The following is a 23,450-nucleotide window of genomic DNA, read 5'->3' as shown; positions in this document are numbered from 1 at the left end:
CTCTGAAACTGGGGAGGAAATTCACATTTCAGCAGGACAATGACCCAAAGCACAAAGCGAAAGCCACACTGGAGTGGTTGAACAAGAAGAGAATTAATGTTCTTGAGTGGCCCAGTCAAAGTCCTGACTTGAATCCAATCGGAAATTTATGGCGAGACTTGAAGATTGCAGTCCATCGACGATCCCTACAACCTTATCAGAAATGGAGCAATTTTCCAGTGAAGAATGGGCAAAAATGTCACCATCCTACTGTGCAAAGTAGATACCTATCCAAAAAGGATCATGGCAGTAATTGCTGCAAAAGGTGCTTCTACCAAGTACTGACTTAAGGGGCTGAATACTTATGCAGCCAGTAAATTTCATTTTGTACATTTTCTTTGCTAGTTTTGCTGACATTTAACCTCCCCCTCATATAACAGTGTTCAGTTTAACCACTACAGCTTTGAATAAAAAAAAAAGTTTGTTTGAAAAACTCAGCACACATTATTTGTAATTCAACAAAATGTGACATTATTGGTAGGGGGTGAATAGTTCTGCAAACCACTGTATATCAAAGAAAATACAAAATGATATTGCAAGTCTACCAGAAGCCATAGTACAGTATATGTTAGATTTCAAAATGTCACATTTTAAAATTTCTGTCCATATATGGAAAGCTACAAAGCGTTATGTAATTCAATATGTTAACATAACATTATTCAGCAGGCTTCATTCGACTTTATGAAGCAAAATGTGTTAATTCTCTTGGGGATGCAAAACTTTTGAACATAGCTGTATGTTAATGTTTAAAGTTTAAACATTGTTTAACAGTTTAAAGTATCTTACATGAATATAGACTCAAATTAATTAACCAAGGTGTGTTGTTTAATTTTCTCCTGAAAACATCCAAATTGAAAACTATAAGGTTTAAACAAAGCTTAACAATTGTATTTATTTGAGCCTGGCAATGCTGAAAAATGCTTAGAATAGAAAACACTTATGTGTCAACTATTCATACCTTACAAGTTACAAGAACAAAGTTTGACGAGCTGGATGGTGCAAAATGCCCATGTTAAAAACACATACAATGCATACGATTTCCAAAGGAATTAAATATAATTTTAAACTACTGTCACCTGTGCGTACACAAGGCAGTAGTGATTGAAAAAAACTGCATCTTGCCCTACCCTACCCTGTTATTTCCATCATGTATTTCCATTTTTTTAAAACTATTAACTATTTTGAAAGCACATAATAAATAATACGTTCAGTTGTATTACAGTTGCCGGAAAACTTACAGCTAGCATGGCATTTAGTCTTTAATTACAAATATTTTTTTGTCAATAATTATCTAAAAATAGGTAACCCTAAAGACAAGACATGAAAAACAAGACCACAGTATCAAGCACACAGTAAACGGCACTGCTGGCAAAGCAACACTGATAACAGGACCAGTTCGTCTTTCCTTGCGACGTACAGTAGTTCTGAGTTATCTGAAAATAAGTTATAGGAACTCTGGAAGCCACGCTCACAAGTACTGCTTTTCTGGTTAACTGTCTGAATGGGTCCATGTTTATAATGCTCTCGAATGAGGTAATCTTTTGGCACTGGATCACATCAAAGAAATTCTAAACATGCACATTTAACCTCATCCATACTGTACTTTGTGTAAATATTTTTTTTAACTGTGTGGAGTCGGCGTTGAATGTATATCCCACGTATATACAGCCAATCAGATTAGCAGTCACTTAATAGGCAAGCGGGTGGAACTATTTTTAAGTAACTATTTTTAAGCTTCCGACTGAGAAGGGGATATCCAGTCAATGGGATCACTGCTATCCCGACCCCCTTCACCGGCCCCTGGCAAAAGTAAATAAATACATAAATTATTAAAAAAAATTAACAATAATTAAAATTGCATGACTCATTCTCATGTGGGACAGCCCCAGTCGGCCACAGTGTAGCTACACTAGTGCTGACATACACCATATATAGAAATGCTAAATGCATATGTTCATTGAAGAAACAAAAGGATCTGTGGATAAAAGGCACCCAAAAGGGCAGTTTCAGATTGCATCCCCAACTCACTAGCATTTACTAGTTTACTGAATTAAATACAGTAACTGGCCAACTAAACTATTATCTGAATCCAATCCATTATAGGGCAGGCAGTGGTTATTGCATGGTAACAAAGTGGATCAAGAACAAAGTCTGCCTGCTGATAACAACCTGAGAAAGGACTGCAGGGAGCTGATCAAAGTTGGCAAGTAACAGGTTAAAAATAAATGTGTTCAGGTTAATCAGCAATTGGTTAAATGGGTAACTGGGTAATTGTAAATTCCAGAAACATCAGTAGGAAAGGTAGGGAGTTCAATTAATTAATGATCAGGTGGGAGGACAGAAAACGTCTGCTCAGACAGATTGGGGGCAATTTGGTTGAAAGGAGTGGGTGGGAAAATGGTGAGAAAATTGAACATATTGTTAAGGTCGTAGTAAAAACTTGCTGTAAAGGTACTTTGGGAAAACTTAATAAAAATAAAACAAGTATAGTGAGGGAACTAGCTCTACTTATTGTGTGGGGTGGACACCATGTTTAAACCAAGACACATTCATCTTTGTTTTTATAGTGTTTTTTTTACAGTTATTATTTTCTGTTCTTTTCATTGGTTAAAGAAATAAAAAAAACCATTATTTTGTTGTTGTAAAACAAAAGTGGGGAAAAGAGAAAACAAAGAAAATCACCCAGTTGAGCTAGAACACTTCTAATAGTGTCCAGTCTGTATTCAATAACATTGTGCCAAACCGGCCTTTCAGCCCAAAACCCCTGGTCTTCTGTGCCTTCTTGCTCTCCACCCCCTCTGTTGCTTTATCATATATCATATATTTTTCATATATATTATTTATGTCTGTTAATTAAAGGGCCATTTCCTTCCATTACATAAATGGGTGTTCTCCTCATGTATTTGGTGAAAAGAATGGAAACGGTATCGTAAGTGTTGCTGTTATTGACTCCTGTTTACTAATATTGACTCTGATAGCAAGAATAAAAGCATACAGGTGTGTGCAACTTTAAACTCCCTTAGCCCTGGCATTGTGTACTTTGGAGGCAAACGTGCACGTTCACCTGGCTACGCTATCTTTATAATCACTAAACCTGCATTGTCATCATGATAAAGGCACTTCCATTCCCAACCCATAAATCCTCTTTGTGCATACAAAAACTGTTCTACAAACCCCATTCTTTACAGGATTGTATCGAAACAGAGGTATATATCGTTTATAATGTGGTACAAGACCAAAAGCACAACATAGCTCACTGCAGATCACCAAGTGGTTCTTGAATGAAGAATAAGTTTATTTTATAGTTCAATGTATTCTCTCCCTAAATCATTGAAATGTTGTCTTTGAACACAGTCATTCAATTCTTATTATCCATCATAAAAGTAGCCCATCAGGAACATCATATATATCGTGATATGTATCGTATTGTGACATTAGTGGATTATTAAACCACTAAGAAATATATGGTCGACATCTCAAATTGCTTCAGATATTAGTAGTTGAAATCGCAGCAACAGATTGACAACAGAGGTTAATCCTGTTGTACTGGATTGTATAAATGGGAGTTTAAAAGTGTCTCCTTACCATGCATTAAAAACTAGTTCAGGCATTTATGAAGGGCACCTTGGGGTGTTTTCATAAACCTTAATGAACTGAACGTTAAATTTAGGGAAACACCTGTAAAGAATTTGACACTGTTAAATTATTAACTCAGGAACGCAGCACCAATGTAAAAGGTCTGTGTGAACCCACTGTGCCACTCATGCAGACTATGGTGAAAAGAAAACACACAAAAAAAGTATTGGTATTGAATATCAGGTGGAATTCTTATCTATAACCCTGTCAATACAGGCGTTTAAATGTACTGGGAGTGGGAAGCGTAAGGTTGCTAGTTCACATTCATTTTAGGAATAAATGTATCATATACTACTGTAAAACAGAAAATCCTCCATGACGGCTGTAAATTCAATATCAGAGCTATCACAGCATTTCCACTTGGAAAAACTACTGCCAGTCACAGTGACTGGTCTCTAAATGTTTTACCAGTCACAACTCAAAACATCATCTTCATTCGCGCGACGCCTGTCATTTATAAAGTGATACACATACACGTAGTTATGGAGAATAAATAGGCCAATGTGATTTTTTTTTTTTTTATAAATTAGGCAGAAAATGAAAGAAAATAGTTTAGAAAATACAAAAATAAACTGCGCATTATGCTTTAATTTCAACAAACACACGAGGCACAGTCAGTCAGAATCATGGATTCCTCATTGAAGAACGAAAAAAGGGGGCATAGAGTGAATCGGCGATCAGTGACTTACTTTTGTTACCAAACACGCACTAAGGCAGGAACTGCCAAATCACTCACTCCTTCGATTGCCTGTGCCTTTAAAGGGCGGAGTCTAGAGGAGCACTAGATGCACACTCATTCACTCTTGTTAATGACAGCCAATGTTTCTAGCTGCCCGTCACAGACCTTTGCTGCTTCAGTCTCTGCCCGTCAACTAGCTTTTGAAACCGTCTCTGACTTGTATTTACCAGTTAATTGAAACGCTGCATTACTATGATGATAACGTTGATGACCATGACATGCTATATCTCAACAGTATGTACAAGTTAGACTAATATGACAATCTGATAAGCAATTATCCAGATATATGCAAAAATGGGACATACAAATGGATGGATGCACGGCCGGACAGACACTCCCATATATCCTCAGAATCTGATATCCTCGTTAGCAGATGTTAAGTAATGTTAATAACAAGTTTCATGACCACTGAAGAAGCAGTTCTCTAGATATACATACTTTGACAAAAGTATTTGGGCAATCAACATATTTCTTATTAAACCCATTCTTTGCTAATTATTGACAATTCTCATGACTGAAAACCAACAGCTGATGATAATGATTGAATAAATAAATACCAGTGCATAATTATCAAGTCCTGAAAAATACATTGGAAATTTGTGATTCCAAAAAAGCAACAGAAATGGTTAAAACTAAAGAGTACAGTAACAATCTCAAAATGGCAGCGATACAACTAAACAATAAAAGAGAAACTACCAGAAAAATAACAGAAAGAGTTGGTTTACCAAAAAGCACTGTGTCGGGCTATTATTGAAAAACACAAGATAACAGGAACTACTGCAACTAGCTCCAGGTATGGAAAGAAAGATTTCTGAAAAATGTGGAAGAATCATTCGAGCAGCCCGGCAAAATCCTCAGATTACTGCAAAAGATTTGACACGAGAACTGAGAGAAGATGGTCAAGAAATTCACAAGCGAATAATTCAACGATACCTTAACAAGATGAATGTCCATGGGTGTAAACCTTTCTTAAAAACAATACACAAAAGAAAGCGATTGGAGTTTTCCATTGAATACTTGGTGAAGAAGCCTGGTGATTTCTTCAACCAAATTGTATGGTCAGACGAATCCAAAATATAACTTTTTTCACTAAGAAAGCAACAACATGTTTGGAGGAAGAGAGGAGAAGAATTTAAAGAAAAGTTAATCATGCCCAGTGTTAAAAATAAGAACATAAGAAAGTTTACAAACGAGAGGAGGCCATTTGGCCCATCTTGCTCATTTGGTTGTTAGTAGCTTATTGATCCCAGAATCTCATCAAGCAACTTCTTGAAGGATCCCAGGGTGTCAGCTTCAACAACATTACTGGGGAGTTGGTTCCAGACCCTCCCAATTCTCTGTGTAAAAAGGTACCTTGTATTTTCTGTTCTGAATGCCTTTAGCTATTCTCCATTTGTGACCCCTGGTCCTTGTTTCTTTTTTTCAGGTCGAAAAAGTCCCCTGGGTAATACCTTTTAGAATTTTGAATGCTTGAATCAGATCAGATCGATGTCGTCTTCTTTGTTAAAGACTGAATAGATGCAATTCTTTTAGCCTGTCTGCATATGACATGCCTTTTAAACCCAGGATAATTCTGGTCGCTCTTCTTTGCACTCTTTCTAAAGCAGCAATATCCTTTTTGTAGCGAGGTGACCAGAAACAAACACAATATTCTAGAGGAGGTCTTATTAATGCATTGTAAAGTTTTAACATTACTTCCCTTGATTTAAATTCAACACTTTTCACTATATATCCGAGCACCTTGTTGGCCTTTTTTATAGCTTCCCCACATTGTCTAGATGAAGACATTTCTGAGTCAATATAAACTCATAGGTCTTTTTCATAGATTCCTTCTTCAATTTCAGGATCTCCCATATGATATATATAATGCACATTTGTATTGCCTGCGTGCATTACCTTACACTTTTCTCTATTAAATGTCATTTGCCATGTGTCTGCCCAGTTCTGAATGCTGTCTAGATCATTTTGAATGACCTTTGCTGCAGCAACAGTGTTTGCCACTCCTCCTATTTTTGTGTCATCTGCAAATTTAACAAGTTTGCTTACTATACCAGAATCTAAATCATTAATGTAGATAAGGAATAGCAGAGGACCTAATACTGACCCGTGGTACACCACTGGTTACCTCGCTCCATTTTGAGGTTTCTCATCTAATCAGTACTTTCTGTTTTTACATGTTAACCACTCCCTAATTCATGTGCATGCATTTCCTTGAATCCCTACTGCGTTCAGTTTGAGAATTAATCTTTTATGCGGGACTTTGTCAAAAGCTTTCTTGAAATCTAAATAAACCATGTCGTATGCTTTGCAATTATCAATTCTGTTGTAAGTTGCATCCTCAAGAAAAATCAAGCAGGTTAGTTAGACACAATCTCCCTTTCCTAAAACCATGCTGACTGTCTCCCAGGATACTGTTACTGTTATCATTTCTTTGAGTATTATCGGAAGGATCTCATCCGGCCCAGGGGATTTGTTTATTTTGAGAGTTCCTAGTCCCTTTAACACTTCTGCCTCTGTTATGCGAAAGTTATTTAAAACTGGATAGACAGGTTGACATGTGGGGCACGTTGTCCGTATCCTCCTTTGTAAAAACCTGCAAAAAGTAATCATTTAATATATTTGCTATTTTTTTTTCTTTGTCTATGATTTTGCCATTTGTATCACTTAGACATTTAACCTCCTCTTTGAATGTTCTCTTGCTGTTATAATATTGGAAAAACATTTTGGAATTGGTTTTAAGCCCCCTTAGCAATGTTCATTTCTATCGCTCTCTTGGCCTTTCTAACTTCCTTTCTGACTTGCGTTTGAAGTTTCAAGTACTCTTTCTGTGTACTTTGTTTTTGGTACCTTTTAAATGCTCTGTAAAGTGTCTTTTTTCGCTGAATATTTTTTTTAATTGATCTATTTAACCATTTTGGCCACTTTGTTGTATATTTAGATTTGTCTACTTTTGGGATGTAATTGTTTTGCGCCTCTAGTACTACATTTTTAAAAAACAGCCATCCTTTTTCTGTGGATGTTTTCTTTATTTTACTCCAATCTACTTCTGTTAGTCTCTGTTTCATACCTTCATGGTTTGCTTTTCTAAAATTGTAAATCTTAGCTTTAGTCATTACTTTTTGGGTTTTAGAAATCACTCCAAAAGAGACCATTTTGTGGTCTGAGTTTGCCAATGGCTCTCTCACCTCTATTTTAGTTATTCCGTCTTCGTTATTTGAAAAGACTAAATCAAGGCATGCCTCCTCTCTAGTCGGTGTCTTGACAAATTGCGTTAGGAAGCAGTCACTTCAATTTCCACCATTTCAATTTCGTCCGTCGTGCTCCCAACTGGGTTTTCCCATTTTATATGGGGGAAGTTGAAATCCCCCTAGTATGGCTTTTCCTTTGCTACACGCATTTCTAATGTCATTGTATAACAGATTATTTTGCTCAGCGTCAATTTGGCAGTCTATAGCATGTTCCTATTATTATGCCCTTTGATTTTTTCTCCATTATTCTGACCCATATTGATTCTGCGTTGTTTTCTTCATCCAGATTTAACACCTGGGCTTCAAGACTATTTCTTATGTATAGCGCTACCCCTCTGCCTCTTCTGTCCTGCCTGTCTTTCCTATATAGTGTATACCCACTAATATTATATTCATCTCTATCACTCTCAGACAACCAAGTTTCTGTAACACCAATCACATCGTAGTTACTTGTTAGTGCAGTAGCTTCAAGTTCTAACATTTTGTTGGTGTGATGGGTAGGGGGTTGTTTTTCTTCCTCAGGCACTGGTGACCTTTGTATTGTAGAAGGATCAACAAATGCTGCAAAATATAAAAGAAATGTTGCACTCCCATTTGTTACCCAGTGCTAAAAGGCTTATTGGAAGTTTGTATTCCAGCATGATAATGACCCTAAGCATTCTGCGAAGTCTATAAACGAATTTCTGAAAAAAAGGAAGATTACAGTTATGGATTGGCCATCTCAGTCCCCAGATTTGAAACCCATCGAGATGTTGTGGATTGACTTGAAGGCTGCTGTTGCAAAAAGGAAACCAAAGCCGATTGCACAACTCAAAGCTTCGGAAAGATGCTAGGAACTCCCCTGGGGGAGGGAATAATAAATGATTAACTCTTAATAACTTCCGTTTTTAAAACAAAACACCCATAATCTATATATAATCGATCCTGTTTGCAAACATGATATATTATTATTTGTTTATTTCGCAGACGCCTTTATCCAAGGCGACTTACAGAGACTAGGGCGTGTGAACTATGCATCAGCTGCAGAGTCACTTACAATTATGTCTCACCCGAAAGACGGAGCACAAGGAGGTTAAGTGACTTGCTCAGGGTCACACAATGAGTCAGTGGCTGAGGTGGGATTTGAACTGGGGACCTTCTGGTTACAAGCCCTTTTCTTTAACCACTGAACCACACAGCCTCCTATGAAGTAAATAAAGTAAAGATATAAAGTAAAAAAGTCAGTTTCCATGACATATGACATTAAGTCTGTTTCTGAAATGGTTTATGAGATGTCAACATTTGAAGGGGATGCTTAATTGCCTTCATTTTAACATAATGTACCTGTACTGTACCTCACCTCAATAATATTTCCAATTAAAAGAGAGAATCTCTTTATTGTAGAGTAGAATTTGTTACCCATGTTGGCCGGCTGTTACATTACATGTGTGGTAAGGAAGCTAACTTCACAAGGTTTTATGGTTTACTAATGCATGTAAATTATGTTTGAGATATCTGATGAAAATGATCATTATTTCCCCCTGATATATTTAAATATTTATCCCAACATTAGCACACAAAAAAATCCCAGGGAGCTACCAAAACAAATGAATAAATAATGCATGCACACATACATAAATAACAATTGTTAAAGGTTTTTTTTTTGTTTTTTTTTGCAGAAACGGTACCCCGTTGTATGATTGTGCATGGTCCCAATGTCGTGGAATTAAAATTTTAAAGAAGGTCCTGTCTGATGTAAAGATTTTTGAAGTGCACGCCCCCCCCCCCCCCCCTGTGTGAGACAATTAGCCTACATAGTACTACGTAAGCATTTTTAAACACTGAACATATTTTTTATAACTGCAATTAAACCCGTAGTTTTATCTGGGGTTATTTTGTAATGTCTTTGAGCGCAAGGTTCAAATCTGAGGCACAAATGATTGATCATGTGATGCGTCACATTGTTTAGGTCCTTTGCATAGCTGTACGATGTGCCAACCTCAATCAGGCTACTCTATTATGCAACTGTAACAGAGGCTGTGCATGAACCGACAACCCTGCACACTGCAAGTGAGTGTGTTAACCACAAAGCGGGGCTTCTCTGCATTGATGGTCACTTAACTTTTAACCTAATTTCATCTCAACAGGGATATATGTAAAGAGCAGTCAGTCGGGAAAGACAGAAAAGATTTCCACAATATTCAATGAATCAAATAATGCCAAACATATCAGGCTTTTGTATAATTTATAAACAAATTCACTAACCTTAAAACATTTCTACGACAGCATAATAATCTCAAAACTAACAGCCTTATGTTCTGCCTACATAATTTATTTTATCTGTACTATTGGCTAGTTTAATTCTAATTTTTGCTAGGACCGGGGACATAAGTGTCATAAGTGGGAGACAATGAGAAGGTTAAACATCTTTGAGGATGAAAGGATCCTTTCTATTACCCACCCTTCCATCAGAAGCCTTCTGCATTTTCTGCATTCCTGCCCCTACCCCCTCTACAGTATCTCTCTGTTTTTCTCTCTCCCTCTCTATATTTTCTTTGCACTCTTTTGTTTTCAGTATCAAACTGGGGTTGCCACCAGTTTCATTTGCAGGCTACAATCCAGTCTGCAACCAGACCTTAAACAAAAGAATGTTATAATGTTTGTGTACAGTATAATTCCCCATTTATAAATTATGCAATATGGTATATTAGTATTAATTCACAGCCCTACTTTCTTTTTTTATAATAATTTTGTATTCCAGTTTCTATTGGACACTTATTACTGTACTTCTTTCATAAGAGTAAGCTGGAAAGCCCGACTTCCAACAGCCTGCAATACTTTGGGCTGACCGATTCCCAGTTTCAAACTAGGTTTACTGTGGTTTGCTGTTTATTGATACAAACAGGACTGATTTCAAAACAGCTTCAATGTCAAAGCAAACACTGACATACAGCAATAATATAATCAATATAAAGTTTACTGCAGCTGATCTACATGCTGTCTCTAACAATGGGCTCTGTTTATGCAACATTTAATGTTTCATCTGCATTCTTTACCAATGAACCAAATACAGTTATCAAGGGGGCTCCCGAGTGGCGCATCCGGAGGGCAGGATGCGCCCTATGGCTTGGAGATCGCCGGTTCTGAGATATGCCACTGCCGACTGTGGACAGGAGTTCCCAGGGGGCGGCGCACAAATGGCCAAGCGCTGCCTGGGTGGGGAAATGGTTAGGTCGGCTGGGGAGTCCTTGACTCACCACACGAGCGACCCCTGTGACTGGCCGGGCGCCTGCAGGCCGGCCTATAAGCAGTTCAGAAATGTGTTGTCCTCCAATGCTGTAAGTTCTGGATATGGCTGCACGGCGGGCTTGCAGAGCGAAAAAAAGCAGACGGCTGACGGCACTCGTTTCGGAGGACGCCAGTGCTCATTTTCGGCTCTCCCAAGTTAGTTCGGGGTTGCAGCGATGAGTCAGGTTGAATAATAATTGGACATTCCAAAATTGGGAGAAAATTATTTTTTATTCATTTTCCAATTTGTTAAAAAAAAATACAGTTATGAAAATGTAGGTCAATGATTCTATCAATTGTTAATTTATCAAAAACAGTATTCAGATGAAATACAAACTGGAGAACATAATTGGGTAATTGCACACAAGAATTGCGGGTGTTTTTCTAAACTGTTTTTGAAATGTTTCAAGTAATTTTTGGACAATATACACACAGACAGATTTACATTCATGATTATACTATTTATTACCCTTGTTTTCTATACTTTTCTGTGCATCCTTACAATAGGATATTGTAATAAACTTATCAAGATACAGTTTATTAAACAACTAAATTTAACTATAATAAATTAAGCTGCAATTAGCTATAGGTTGCATCACACATATGTTATAATCAATTGCCAATAAGATTAGACAAGCAAGTTGTGCTTAATGTATGGAAGTAATACATTTTCTCAGACAACAACTAGGGGATAATGTGAGGGGACTGGCATCTTTAATGTAATTGTTCATCATATTCGTTAAATGTTGAATAAGTAAAAAATGATTTGATCATCAGTATCATTGATACAGCAAGGGGTTAAAAGAATGAGACTGTGAAACACCAATACATTACTCCGAAAACCAAAAAGTCCATTACTATAACAGGGTAGCCATATTAGGTAAAAAGTAGCATTATTTTTTGCCAGAATAGTTTAAATAACTCTGAAAAGTCGGCATATTAAATGAAGATATTTTCATTGGAGAATTTCTATACAAAAAAAAAGTAATGTTAATAGCAAATACACTACTTCTTTTGTACAGCTGTCTGTGTCAAGGATGTCTTCAGAACCTTAGACTGCTAAATAAAATAACATAAAAATAAAATCACATAAAATGATCATCAATGTACAACCGCTTGCACAAGTTATGTTCTTAAAGCCATTAGCCAGTGTGTGTGTGTGTCAGCACTGTCTGTGCCAGGGGCAGGTGCATGGGAACTCTAACGGGACCTTGTTTACTGGGGATAACCCTTTGGGAGGGGGTGGCTGTCACTATTCCTGTCTGTTGAGAATGCAGAAGGAAGGCTGTCTGCTACTCTAGCAAACTGTGGTACACCGAGTCTCTCTGGAGAGCTGGTAACTGCTCCCAGTGACGTCAATGGCACGACCCGACATGCGTCCCACAACATTACATGACACCTTCTCTGGTTTCTAATGGATCCTGGCCCCATAGCTGCAGATAAAGCCAATTAATGCCTAATAAAGTCAGGAATGATTATGACTAAAGGGCAAGCAGCAGCCTTGTGTTTGTTTATTCAATATTGCTGTAAGTGGCCATGTCCACAGAGGAGTGGGCTAATTTCCAGGGAACTGATGGAAAGCACAAGTAGCATTCTCAGTCACAAGACACACACAGGCCATGCACCCCCTGTGGCATTTACACTAGGATATCAAGAAGACAATGAATACCATTTTATTGTTGTATTGTAATGTAAAGACAGAGATAACAAATACATTAGTAAGCTGTCTTAGTGACAGGACCATTCATTTTGTGCCAACTTCATGCTTTTCCAATTACTTTGGTCTTGTGCCCAAATTCATGTTCCCCAGGCTAAATCCAATAGATTTTATACTGGAGCATTACAGTGAACCGTGTTAAAAAATTCTGGTGATAAACAGTGGAGTAGATTACTACCCAATGAAAATACTTCATTGTATTCAACAATTTCACTTACCCTTGCTTTCAAAAAAATCAGATACAAATGCAACTGGATTGGTGGGAAGAGTTGCTAAATTTAATTTGCCGCCATGGCATAATAGTCTACTGTACAATACATCGCCATGTTTAGACTTTCATTAAGGAATTTGCCATTTAATTAAGGAGTAGACGTGAAGAAACTGTGCTCTATGAATAGTGAATGACCCAATGTTTTATTAAGAGGCCTCTGTTCCAACACTAAGCACCCCAAAGCAGATTATGCACAACAGGAAAATGGTTTGGAGGACCCTTCAGTGCACAGCCTGCACATGTGACAGAGACTGCCTGTCCTAGATAGCAGAATAATGTTACTTATGTTACTTATAATACTTATAATAAATACTGTTAAAAGGAATATAAGGATAAAGGTGTCTGCCAAACAAACTACTACTACTACTACTACTACTACTAATAATAATAATAATCATAATAATAATAATCATAATCATAATCATAATCATAATCATAATCATAATAATAATAATAATAATAATAATAATAATAATAATAATAATAATAATAATAATAATATGATGTTAAAATGGTTACACTTCTTTTCAGTGGTTAACAGAAATGTGTGGAGTTGGAAAATCTAAAATAATGAGATTTGATGAAGTGGCAGATGTGAGATTGGGGGATGACGACTAGGTATTCTAAAACAATAAAAAAAAAATCTGACTCAACACTGAAGGGGGTAGGAATGGGAAACAAGGATGGAAGTTCGTGAAAATTGACCAATGGTATTAAGTAACAGGCCATTGTGTTTCCAAAGAAATCAAACATGCACAGACGTTCAGCAACAGCCTGTTCTGTATGCTGTTAACTTCAGGGAATGTATGGGATGGCACATTATGAGGGCTAAACTGCAATTTCAAATTGTGTTGCCATTAAATAGTGTATTAGGTGTTATTGAATACAGACCACAGAAAGGTGTTTGTGGTGCTGTCTTCTGGCAGAACAATCCCCTCAACACCAGGAGACAAGGCGAGTAACCTGGACCAGCCAGCCCCGATCGTAGGAAAGACCAGGAACCCATCTTCACTGAGACAGTGACAGCACTCACAGAACCTACCCACCCAGCTGCTTTCCCTAATGACTGACACGCTTTGCAGCCAGTTACACGGTTAGGCCCCGATACACTGCAGAGGTGATGACCTAGGAAGTGAAACAGTAACAGACTTCCTGAATTGGAAATGATCATATACACACAGGGACAAGTCGACTTTCTCTTCTACACACCAGCATGGAGGCAGGGCCTATGTGTAAACAAACAAGCACGCATAATCAAAGTTAAACCCAACATCTTCCAAATAAAAGATTAAAAACACATACCAGCTTCTCCATTTGAGTTACTCAGCCTGACCAAAGTGAATTCCCCATTTTTTTTATTCAAATTCACAAACACACCGCTAAGAAAGGGCCTGAGGGAATGGCGCTACACACAATGAGACTATTCATAGAGAATGCAAAAATAATCACATTCAAATAGCAAACAGAAATATTCTAGCAATTTAGATTTTGATCAGTTGTGGTAAGCTTCAGAGTTCACTGGCACAAAACACTCATGGTCCAGCATTCCTTTCACTCTGGAGTACAGTGAGCATAGGAGATACAATAGCCATGTCATTTCATCTGGCTTTCTTTAGATATTAAGAGTAAGTAGTGGGGTTCCAAAAAAATATGCGTGTTGCTACAACTGTTTAAATAATGTACGTGGCATTTTTCTTTTCAATGTTAACCTCCTGACAACTTTTTACACTTATACCTTTAAAGTCGGTTTCAAAGCTTATTTCAAAATGTCTGCTCTAGTGCACCAATAGTGTAAGGATTATTGTCCACATTGTCAAACAAGTAACACAACAATAACAATCGATGATGTGGTATGGAAAAGAAAAGACAGAGCACTTGCTGTGCTATTTATGTATTTATTTATTTATTTTTTAAATCGCTCTTCCTGCAGTGATTTAGGAGGACAGATCTCAAATCGCAGTGCACTAGCGCGGCCATTTTGAAAATAGCTTTGAAATATTGTTGTCGGGTTGTTAACCATGAAAAGAGAAATTACTGGTAAGTTATTTAAAAAGTGTAGCAAACATATAACGCTATATTTTTCGTAACCCACTTTTAAGACGTCAGGATGCGTCTTTAGTTAAAGTTGGAAGTAGTTTCAGTTTAATCAGGGGATATTCTGACTGATATCTCACGTTTGTCAGGGGTATGAGTAAAAAATGTCGTATTTTGTGCTAGTAGTTATTTTAAATTGAGATGATGCAAAAAATATTCCTAATGCTTTATTTTTCATATTTAATATGAGCACTAGTTATTTGGACAAAGCCACGCTAGGGTCAGATTTTGTGGATTAAGTCTGCCCACCAAGCCTGGTGTGGGCGTGCTTTGATGTTGATTGCCATCTAAGTCTGGCAATAAAATACCTTTTGCTTAATCCAGCATCTCCCTTTTTGCATGTGGCTCTCTTTATTAGCTTAAAAGAATCTGCAGTAGGTCCTTGCTAAATATGATCTACAGGGAACACAGATGACCTGGTTAATGAGCTAGGAGTGTCCAGATCCTAGATAGATACAATGCTGAATAAATGCAGGAACAATAGAAGCAGCACATCCCTATCCATGCTCAGTCAAGTGATTTCATTTTACAAAAGTGTTTTTTTCTTAAATGTCCCTGTGGTCTAGCTAATAGTGACCATATTTAAATGCCACATATCTCTGAAACATTAGAAGAATGGATACACCAGCAGATGTGTATGCAGCCTCTAGAAAACTGAACATTGCAGCAGCTGTCCAGCCCTGAGTGCATAGGCTTTCTATAACACCTTCAAACCTGCATGTCACAGAGGGCTGTGCTAAAGTGTGAAAAGTTTGAAAATATATTTTAAAACTTTAATTACACCTTTACATTAAAAAAAGGTAGAATTACCACCAGGCCAAAAAGGGGGACAGGAAACTCTCCACAAAGCACCAGTACTTCTTGAATATCCTAGCAGTACACTTTCTAGTGTAACAAAATGTGTAACTTACAATAGCATGCTATTCAAGTTTTTAAACTTTTTTTTTTACCTCTTAGCAATAATATAATTGGTTGTTAAAGATGCTTTGGTTTTTTGCTTGTATTTTATGCTTCGATTTGGAACATGCAGGTATTTCAAAAGACAATGACAAGGCGCTGTTGCTTCCCGGCACCAAATCAGTGTTGTAGGTCAAACTCACTCTAATTCTCTGTCTGCAATCGGTGACCTACAGAAAAGGTACCAGGACGAAGCAGTTTGTATAGCTATGGATCTGAAATATCTCCACGTCTTGAATTAACGTAAAAATACAACAGAAGAATGAAATGAATCTTAGCACAATAAAAGCTTGAAGAGTAATTACATTAGCTAATAAGAGGTAAGCACGTCCGAAACATTGAACATAAGAAAATGTACAGACAAAAGGAGGCCATTCGACCCATCCATGCTTGTCCGGTTCCAAGTAGCTGATTAATCTCAAATCTTTGTCAAGTTGGGTCTTAAAGCAGAGGTGGCCAAAGTTGGCCCTTCCTCTCCTGATCTTTGTTCCAACCCTGTTCTAAATTGTTTAATTTAACCCATTAAACTTCCATCCAGACCCTGAAGTATTTCATTATAGCATTCTACTGGTTAACCTGGAATAGAATGGCCCTCCAGTACCCTGATTGGACAACCCTGTCTTAAAGAATCACTGTGGCTCAGTAGCAACAGCATAGGTAAGCCATTGGTTTAATGTAGCAGAGGAGCAGTAATTCAAAACCTCGCCTATTTGCATCATCAGGATTTAGGAAGTATTTAGGTGAGATGAGGGTCTCCGAAGTCAACTACACTGAGAAACGTCATCTAAAAGTGATCAGTCACTAAACTTATTTCAAGAATCTAAGGATCAGCATGTGGTATGTCAGTGTCATGTATGCATCAATGGTTACCAGTATATACCGGTATATACCTGAGCCCGATGTTACATTGCACAATGTTTCAATTATATAAATGAGAAATTTCAATGGACAATTCCATGGTCAGAAACATGGAATGTCTTTTTTGTGACGTAACTGCACAAGACAGCCACTGCTTCACTTACTCATTAAGTAAACAGTAACAAAAACATGATGAAACAATACCAAAGGTTAGCGGTAACCAGAGCAAAGAAACTGACAAACAGGTTAGTCAGGTCTGTGTGTTAACCGGATTACCAAGGTTAAAACCAAACATAAGGGTGAAGCATATATCATTCAGATCAATACCCTGCTATGGGTTGTTATGCTCTAGCAACATTTTTACCTGCTATCTTGATAAAAACAGACACCCCAAGGAGATGTGGAATCAGCAAAAAAGCCTTTGTAATAAAATTACCATAACAAAGAAAATTGTATTTATGACTTTTTTATTTTTGGAAATAAGGGTGCCTAGAGAGAGAGCGAGAGAGCGAGAGAGAGAGAGAGAGAGAGAGAGAGAGAACCTAATCCAATAATTCTGACTAACTAAAAAATGTAACCACTGAACTTCAGTGCACATCTAATGTCTTCATTGTAACTGAACAATTTCTGTAAGACAGGTTGTAAAGAACAAATATGTGAATGAACCAAACAATTCTCAGCACATTGAAAGAGGAACCTGTAAGGTCGGTGTCGAGGCAGAGAGCTTCTAAGTCAAGGTCAATAATTCATGTAAGCGAAAGTCAAAACATACAGTTTTATTTATTAGGCTGGGGGATAAATGTGGATTCATTAAACTTATACAAGTGTTAACTGTTAATAAAACTGTTTTTTTGTTTGTTTTGTTTTTTTAAGTCTCCAAGACAGGTTAGCCTTTCTTTAAAGCAGAGCACAAAGGGATGCTTCTACCTGTTTTCTAAAGTACAGAACGATGTTGTACTTTTCAATGGCTAACCCAAAGCATCAAAGCATATTCTTTTGTCACACAAAGCACAAAAGTAAACAAATAGATATTTTTCTATTTCCATCATAACACATAGAAGCAAATACAAAAATACTGACAGCAATAATTTGGGGTTTTTTGTACACTTATAACACAATAGTATAAGTTACATGTCCAAAAATTCCAGTTTTGTTTGAACATGGTGTAAGAATCCAGGACTGATCTGTTCAAAAGGCTCCTGTCATTGTTGCTGGTGAGGTAACAGTTATACATGCCCAGGGTAGAAAAATAGGTTTTACACACATCTTACAAAATGTGTAAACCTAAAATGTCACTGATGGGATCAAACAATACCGGAATATTACACGTAGTGGAAAAGGTGAGTTCATAAAAATGAAGAAGCGCTTCTCAGGACTATTTTTTATATTTTTTGTATTAAAGAGTAAGTAGTGGGGTTCTGAAAAATATAGCATTATACGTCGTCATTGATATCATCCTGACAAATATCTACACTTATAACTTTAAAGTCTGTTTCAAAGCTCTTTTCAAAATGTCTGCTGTAGTGCATTTGGGTTTCAGCCCTGTCCTCTAAATCACTGCAGGAAGCAATTGAAAAAAAAAGAATTGGGATGTGACAATGTGGGCAATAATCCTTACACTAACAGGCTTTAAAGTTATAAGTTGTCTTGATGTTAACAATAAAAAGTACAATTACAGATATGTTATTTAAACAATTGTAGCACGGGGGGTGGCACACAACTGGCCGAGCGCCGCCCGGGTAGGGAAGGCTTAGGTCGGCAGGGCAATCCACTGTTCACTGCGCACCAGCGACCCCTGTGGCTAATAGGGCACCTGCGGGTCTGCAGTGGAGCCATTCAGATCTGTGTTGTCCTCCGGCACTATAGGTCTAATGGCTTCGCTGTGGATCCGCAGTGCGAAAAAAAGACGGCTTGGCAGGGACATATTTCGGAGGACGCGCGTGTCAGCCACCATTTCCCGAGTAGCTGGGGGGTTGCAGTGGTGAATCGGGATTAATAACAACACAATTGGCAGTTCTAAATTGGGGAGAAAAATGGGGTAAAAATCATTGGCAACGACTAAATGTAAAAAAAAAAAAAAACAGTTGTAGCAAAACATGGGGATGTGTAACACTATATTTTTCAGAATCCTGCTACTTAATGATATTTTATAAATGTACTCCCTCAAAGATAAAACTAAACACCCCAGAATTACAATGATTAAACCCCTGTTTTGAATGGCCTTGGATGTGTCCTTAACTATTATATCTACCCTGAGCACAATACATATCAGCCAACCTCAAACAACACTGAGGAGGCCTGGAAAGAAAAGTAAGCAATAGAAACAGGGGTCAAACCATTCATAACCACCACCAAAAGGACTTAAAATGCTCTTAACAAAATGCTTATTTATTGTATCCGTATTACCAGGACTGTACTACAAGCCTAACGAAAAAGCTTAATATCATCACCATATGTTTTTGTAATTGAAGTAAATTGCAGTCACACAACACTGAAATGATGCCACCTCAGCTGTCTTACAGCTGACAGTGTTATGGCAGGTTTTCACTTTTTTTTTTTTAATTCACAGTGTAACACTGGTATGATATTTCACCAACCAAAAATATCAATTAAAACACTGATCTGATCTATTACTGGACGTTATTTGGACACGAAATGAAGACATTTGTGTAATATTACACATGATGATACTTTATGGAAATGCTTGAGTAAAAAAAAAAAATCAGCTTTGGCATTTTCACCACAGCCCTGTTCTTTCATATGATTGGGTGCAGCCTCCTCCTTCAGAAACTATGCTTTGGTTGTAATCGTCCTTTCTCTCACTCGCTCAGCAAGTCCAACAAGGAAACGCCCAGCTCTGATACACTGAAAAACAACAAGAACTTTCTAGTGCCTAACCTGTTCCATTGCACTATTGTAGTACTACCTTTACTGCCTTATGCTATTTTAAATAGCCTGTTACTGAATACTATCTGATGCAAAAATAATATGGTACTTTGCACAGACACTATCCAACCAGCAAACCACGAAGTGCAACATATTTTAGGGGCAGAGGGGCAGATTTCTTCACCAAAACTTTGTGAAGTTTCTTTTGTGGATGATGTTCGTGTTTTCATGCTGATTAAACTATAAAACACAATACCTCAACACACAAAAATACTGTATCAGTTATCATATTTAGACACGGAACATCTAGCCTCACAACTAAATTAAACACAATTCAAAATGATTCTTCAGACAGAGGTTAACCCTTAGGTAGCCTACCATTTACAACACAACCCAACCTGAACAAACATATTCACTTGTATTCCCTGAATCCAGACAGCAGTTACCACTGTAGTTAAAACAGTCAAATGCTTTAATTAAAAAGATTTTATTTGAAAGTTTATGATAAAAAAAAGTCTGATTTCTCATCTGATAGGCTACGTGTTCCATGTCAATTCACACAGTGAACAGGTTGAATTCATTTCCAGACATATTTCAGTTTCAACTAATTATTTATCTAATTTACACAGATACCAGTTGTGTTTATTTACGTGTATATTTAATGTAAAAAGTAGTTTCTGACATTGTTTGTAGTAACGCCAACAAGGTCAGAGTAAAAGGGTAACTTAAAACGCATATACCGGTATTTGCTATCATATGCTACTTTTTCATTTCCTTGTGTGACATGCAGTCTCGATTTTACATTTCATTTTTATTACCTGTGGCTCTGCAGTGTGCTTTACCAGGTCTCCTATATAATATTGCTCCATCCACCTCCTGGCATTCTCAGAGTGCCGATGTGGAGGTCCTTCCATCTCCCGGCTCACATCGCTCCCTGCCTGGCGCAAAATCAGAGCTTCTCCGCCTGGGTGTCTTTTGAGGAATCCCGTCACATCGTAGACCCTGCCGGACACAAGCACCCAGCACGACTCCTTAGAGCGGTGCTGAGATAACTCCGACTCCAAAATACACCGAACTGACACAGAGGAAGACATGGACTCACAGACTCCAAAACTGACAATATAATACCGAGACCCAGAGCGGGCAGACAGTTCAGTCACTGTTTCGCAAAGCCGCTAAGCTCCCCAGACACCCACCTGCTCATTAGCATAGGCTCATGAATCATGCAGCATTCAGAGCGTAACTCAGTATTAATAATTCAGAAGCACCTGTCTTCTGCTGAACTAAAATCGGCGCTCATTAGAATATGTATCAACACAGAAGTTGCCCATCGCGGACTGTTTTGCATAAAAACTTAGGAGGAGTTATTTCGCAATGCAAATGCCTATGGAATCGACTAGCTTTTGGTGTGTTGTAAAGGCTTCATGTTAAGAAATGGGGCGTGTTTATGACAGATTTATGGTATCATTTTTTGTGACAATTCAGTATCGCCCTGTTTGGTAGTATGACAACGTACCATTTGGATGTTAAATCTGGAGTAAACGCTAGTATGCTGCTGTAATTCTATACACTGTGAATAGATGTAAGCAAAGATACAAAAATGTCAATGACGATCGTCCCCACCACAGCTGTGAATACAGCATTTTCGCTATCAGTTACATGAAAAAGTAAATCCCGTGATCTAACCCATCATATGTATATGTAAAAATGTAGGCAGACAGCCACGAATGTATCGTTCTTTAGCGCAAACCAGTGGAAATGCACGTCACAACTGTAATACGTTCTTGTAAGAGTAAGCAAATAAATGTATTGTTAGCAAATGTAAAGTATTGTGGCAGATAGAAAAATGTAGCATTTAAATACTAAGTGGGCGGTACTGACCAAGGCACAATACGAAAAAGGCATTGCTGTGGACTGTCAGAATCTAGCAGGGCTTCCCAACCCTGGTCCTGGGGACCCTACGAGTGTCTTCGGGTTCCCTTTCCAACTGAGCTCTCAATTACTTAACTAAAGTTGCTTAATTGGACCTTTTTACTTGTTTTCAGCTCTTAAACAGATGCAGATTTCAAGTTTGCTGTAACATTTTATAAGTAACTTGAACTCTGCAAATTTTTAGGAGCTGAGAATAATTAAAAGGGTTTAATTAAGCAAATTGTTAATTCAATTAAGGGTCTAGTTAGTATTATTATTTATTTCTTAGCAGACGCCCTTATCCAGGGCGACTTACAATTGTTACAAGATATCACATTATTTTTTACATACAATTACCCATTGATACAGTTGGGTTTTTACTGGAGCAATCTAGGTAAAGTACCTTGCTCAAGGGTACAACAGCAATGTCCCCGACCTGGGATTGAACCCACGACCCTCCGGTCAAGAGTCCAGAGCCCTAACCACTACTCCACACTGCTGCTAGTAATTGAGAGCTCAGTTGGAATGGAAACCAGCAGACCAAGGGGTCCCCAGGACCAGGGTTGGGAGGCCCTGGTTAGGGGAAGGTTTACAGAATAGTTGATTATATGTAAATAAAACCTAGAGTAAATCAAGGACTGCGTTGATGAGGTTGTACATTATAATGCCCCTGGTGAGAATATTGTGTTCTGTTTTAGTCTCCACAGTACAGAATGGAAAAAGGAGAAAGCTATAGAAAATTCTGAGAAAAGAGACTAGATTGTCTGGATTGGGTCAAAAATCAAGTTTGCTGCTGATACAATCTTACAAGAGTAGCCTGGAAGAGACTGGAAGTAAAGTTCAAGAATGATGGCTTCAATGGCCCCTTCTTGTTTGTCATTGCTCTACATACAGCCAGGTTCCGATTCACTTAATACCTTGTGGAAGTTTCATCACAACTGGATAAGCTGTTCTCTAGATATATCTAAAAATGTTAGCATGCCATTCAGACAGACAGACAGTCATGCAGACTCTATTTAACAACAGATTCAATTACACACAATATCTTGTCCTAAAGAAGGTCCTTGAAAGATTGATCATAACTGGACAATATAGATGACAAACTAAGAACAAGATCCCAGTGATTCAGCAACAACAACACTGCTATGTAACCCATTCCACGGCACCATGTCCTTTTTTTAAATAAATTGAACACAGTGTTGTAAGTGTCTTTGCATTAACCTCATCATATGTTTACCTTTAACATATACAGTAGCCAAACATTTTGTTGGCCTTTTTTAATTGCCTTCCCACAATACCTGTTTGCTGACAGAGCAATGAGTTATCTACAGTGCCAAGGTCCTTCTTGCGGGGGGGGGGGGCTGTTCGTGTTTAGTACCCCTCATTTCACCAATATGTAACTCTTTACATTTATTAACAATGAACTGGATTTACCATATTTCAGCCCAGTTCTATCTGCAGTCTTAATCACTTTGGATTGCAAGGGTACAGCATGACACAGTGATCCATGCTGTCTTGTGTCATCAGCAAATTTCACAAGTTTATCACCCTATCTAGTGTATGCTCCCGTCCCCATCACCTGGGATACACAACCCAAGCAGGGGAAAATAAAAAAGGGACTTTTTTAGCAAAAGGGGAAAGTGGGGCACAGTGAGACACAAAAGTTTTAAACGGGCACAGACCTGTAATGCTGAAAGATTAAAAACATCTTTCAGTGTCAGGCTGTAGGCTCTGAAGTTATTTATATGTAAAAGGGACATTAGGTTTGAAAACAAGGTAGCTTTGGCCACCCAAATGCGTGACCACAACTTGTCTCACTGTGCCCCA

The 23,450-nt window shown here is 37.8% G+C and overlaps 1 protein-coding gene across 1 annotated transcript in view; it reads right to left on the bottom strand.

The window, feature by feature from the left end:
- fa2h (fatty acid 2-hydroxylase) overlaps positions 1 to 20,968 on the bottom strand; it is a 45,217-nt gene extending 24,249 nt beyond the window's left edge. Inside the window, exon 1 of the mRNA XM_034041107.3 lies at positions 20,531 to 20,968. Within this exon, the coding sequence (XP_033896998.1) occupies positions 20,531 to 20,806 (276 nt within the window). The 5' untranslated portion in view covers positions 20,807 to 20,968. The remainder of the gene's footprint in view (positions 1 to 20,530) is intronic.
- Between the last annotated feature and the right edge of the window lie 2,482 nt (positions 20,969 to 23,450).

Source organism: Acipenser ruthenus, chromosome 19 (genome assembly GCF_902713425.1).
Source record: "Acipenser ruthenus chromosome 19, fAciRut3.2 maternal haplotype, whole genome shotgun sequence".
Lineage (NCBI taxonomy): Eukaryota > Metazoa > Chordata > Actinopteri > Acipenseriformes > Acipenseridae > Acipenser > Acipenser ruthenus.
Note: the sequence above shows the minus strand (reverse complement) of the source record. Positions and strands in the feature narration are given on the sequence as shown.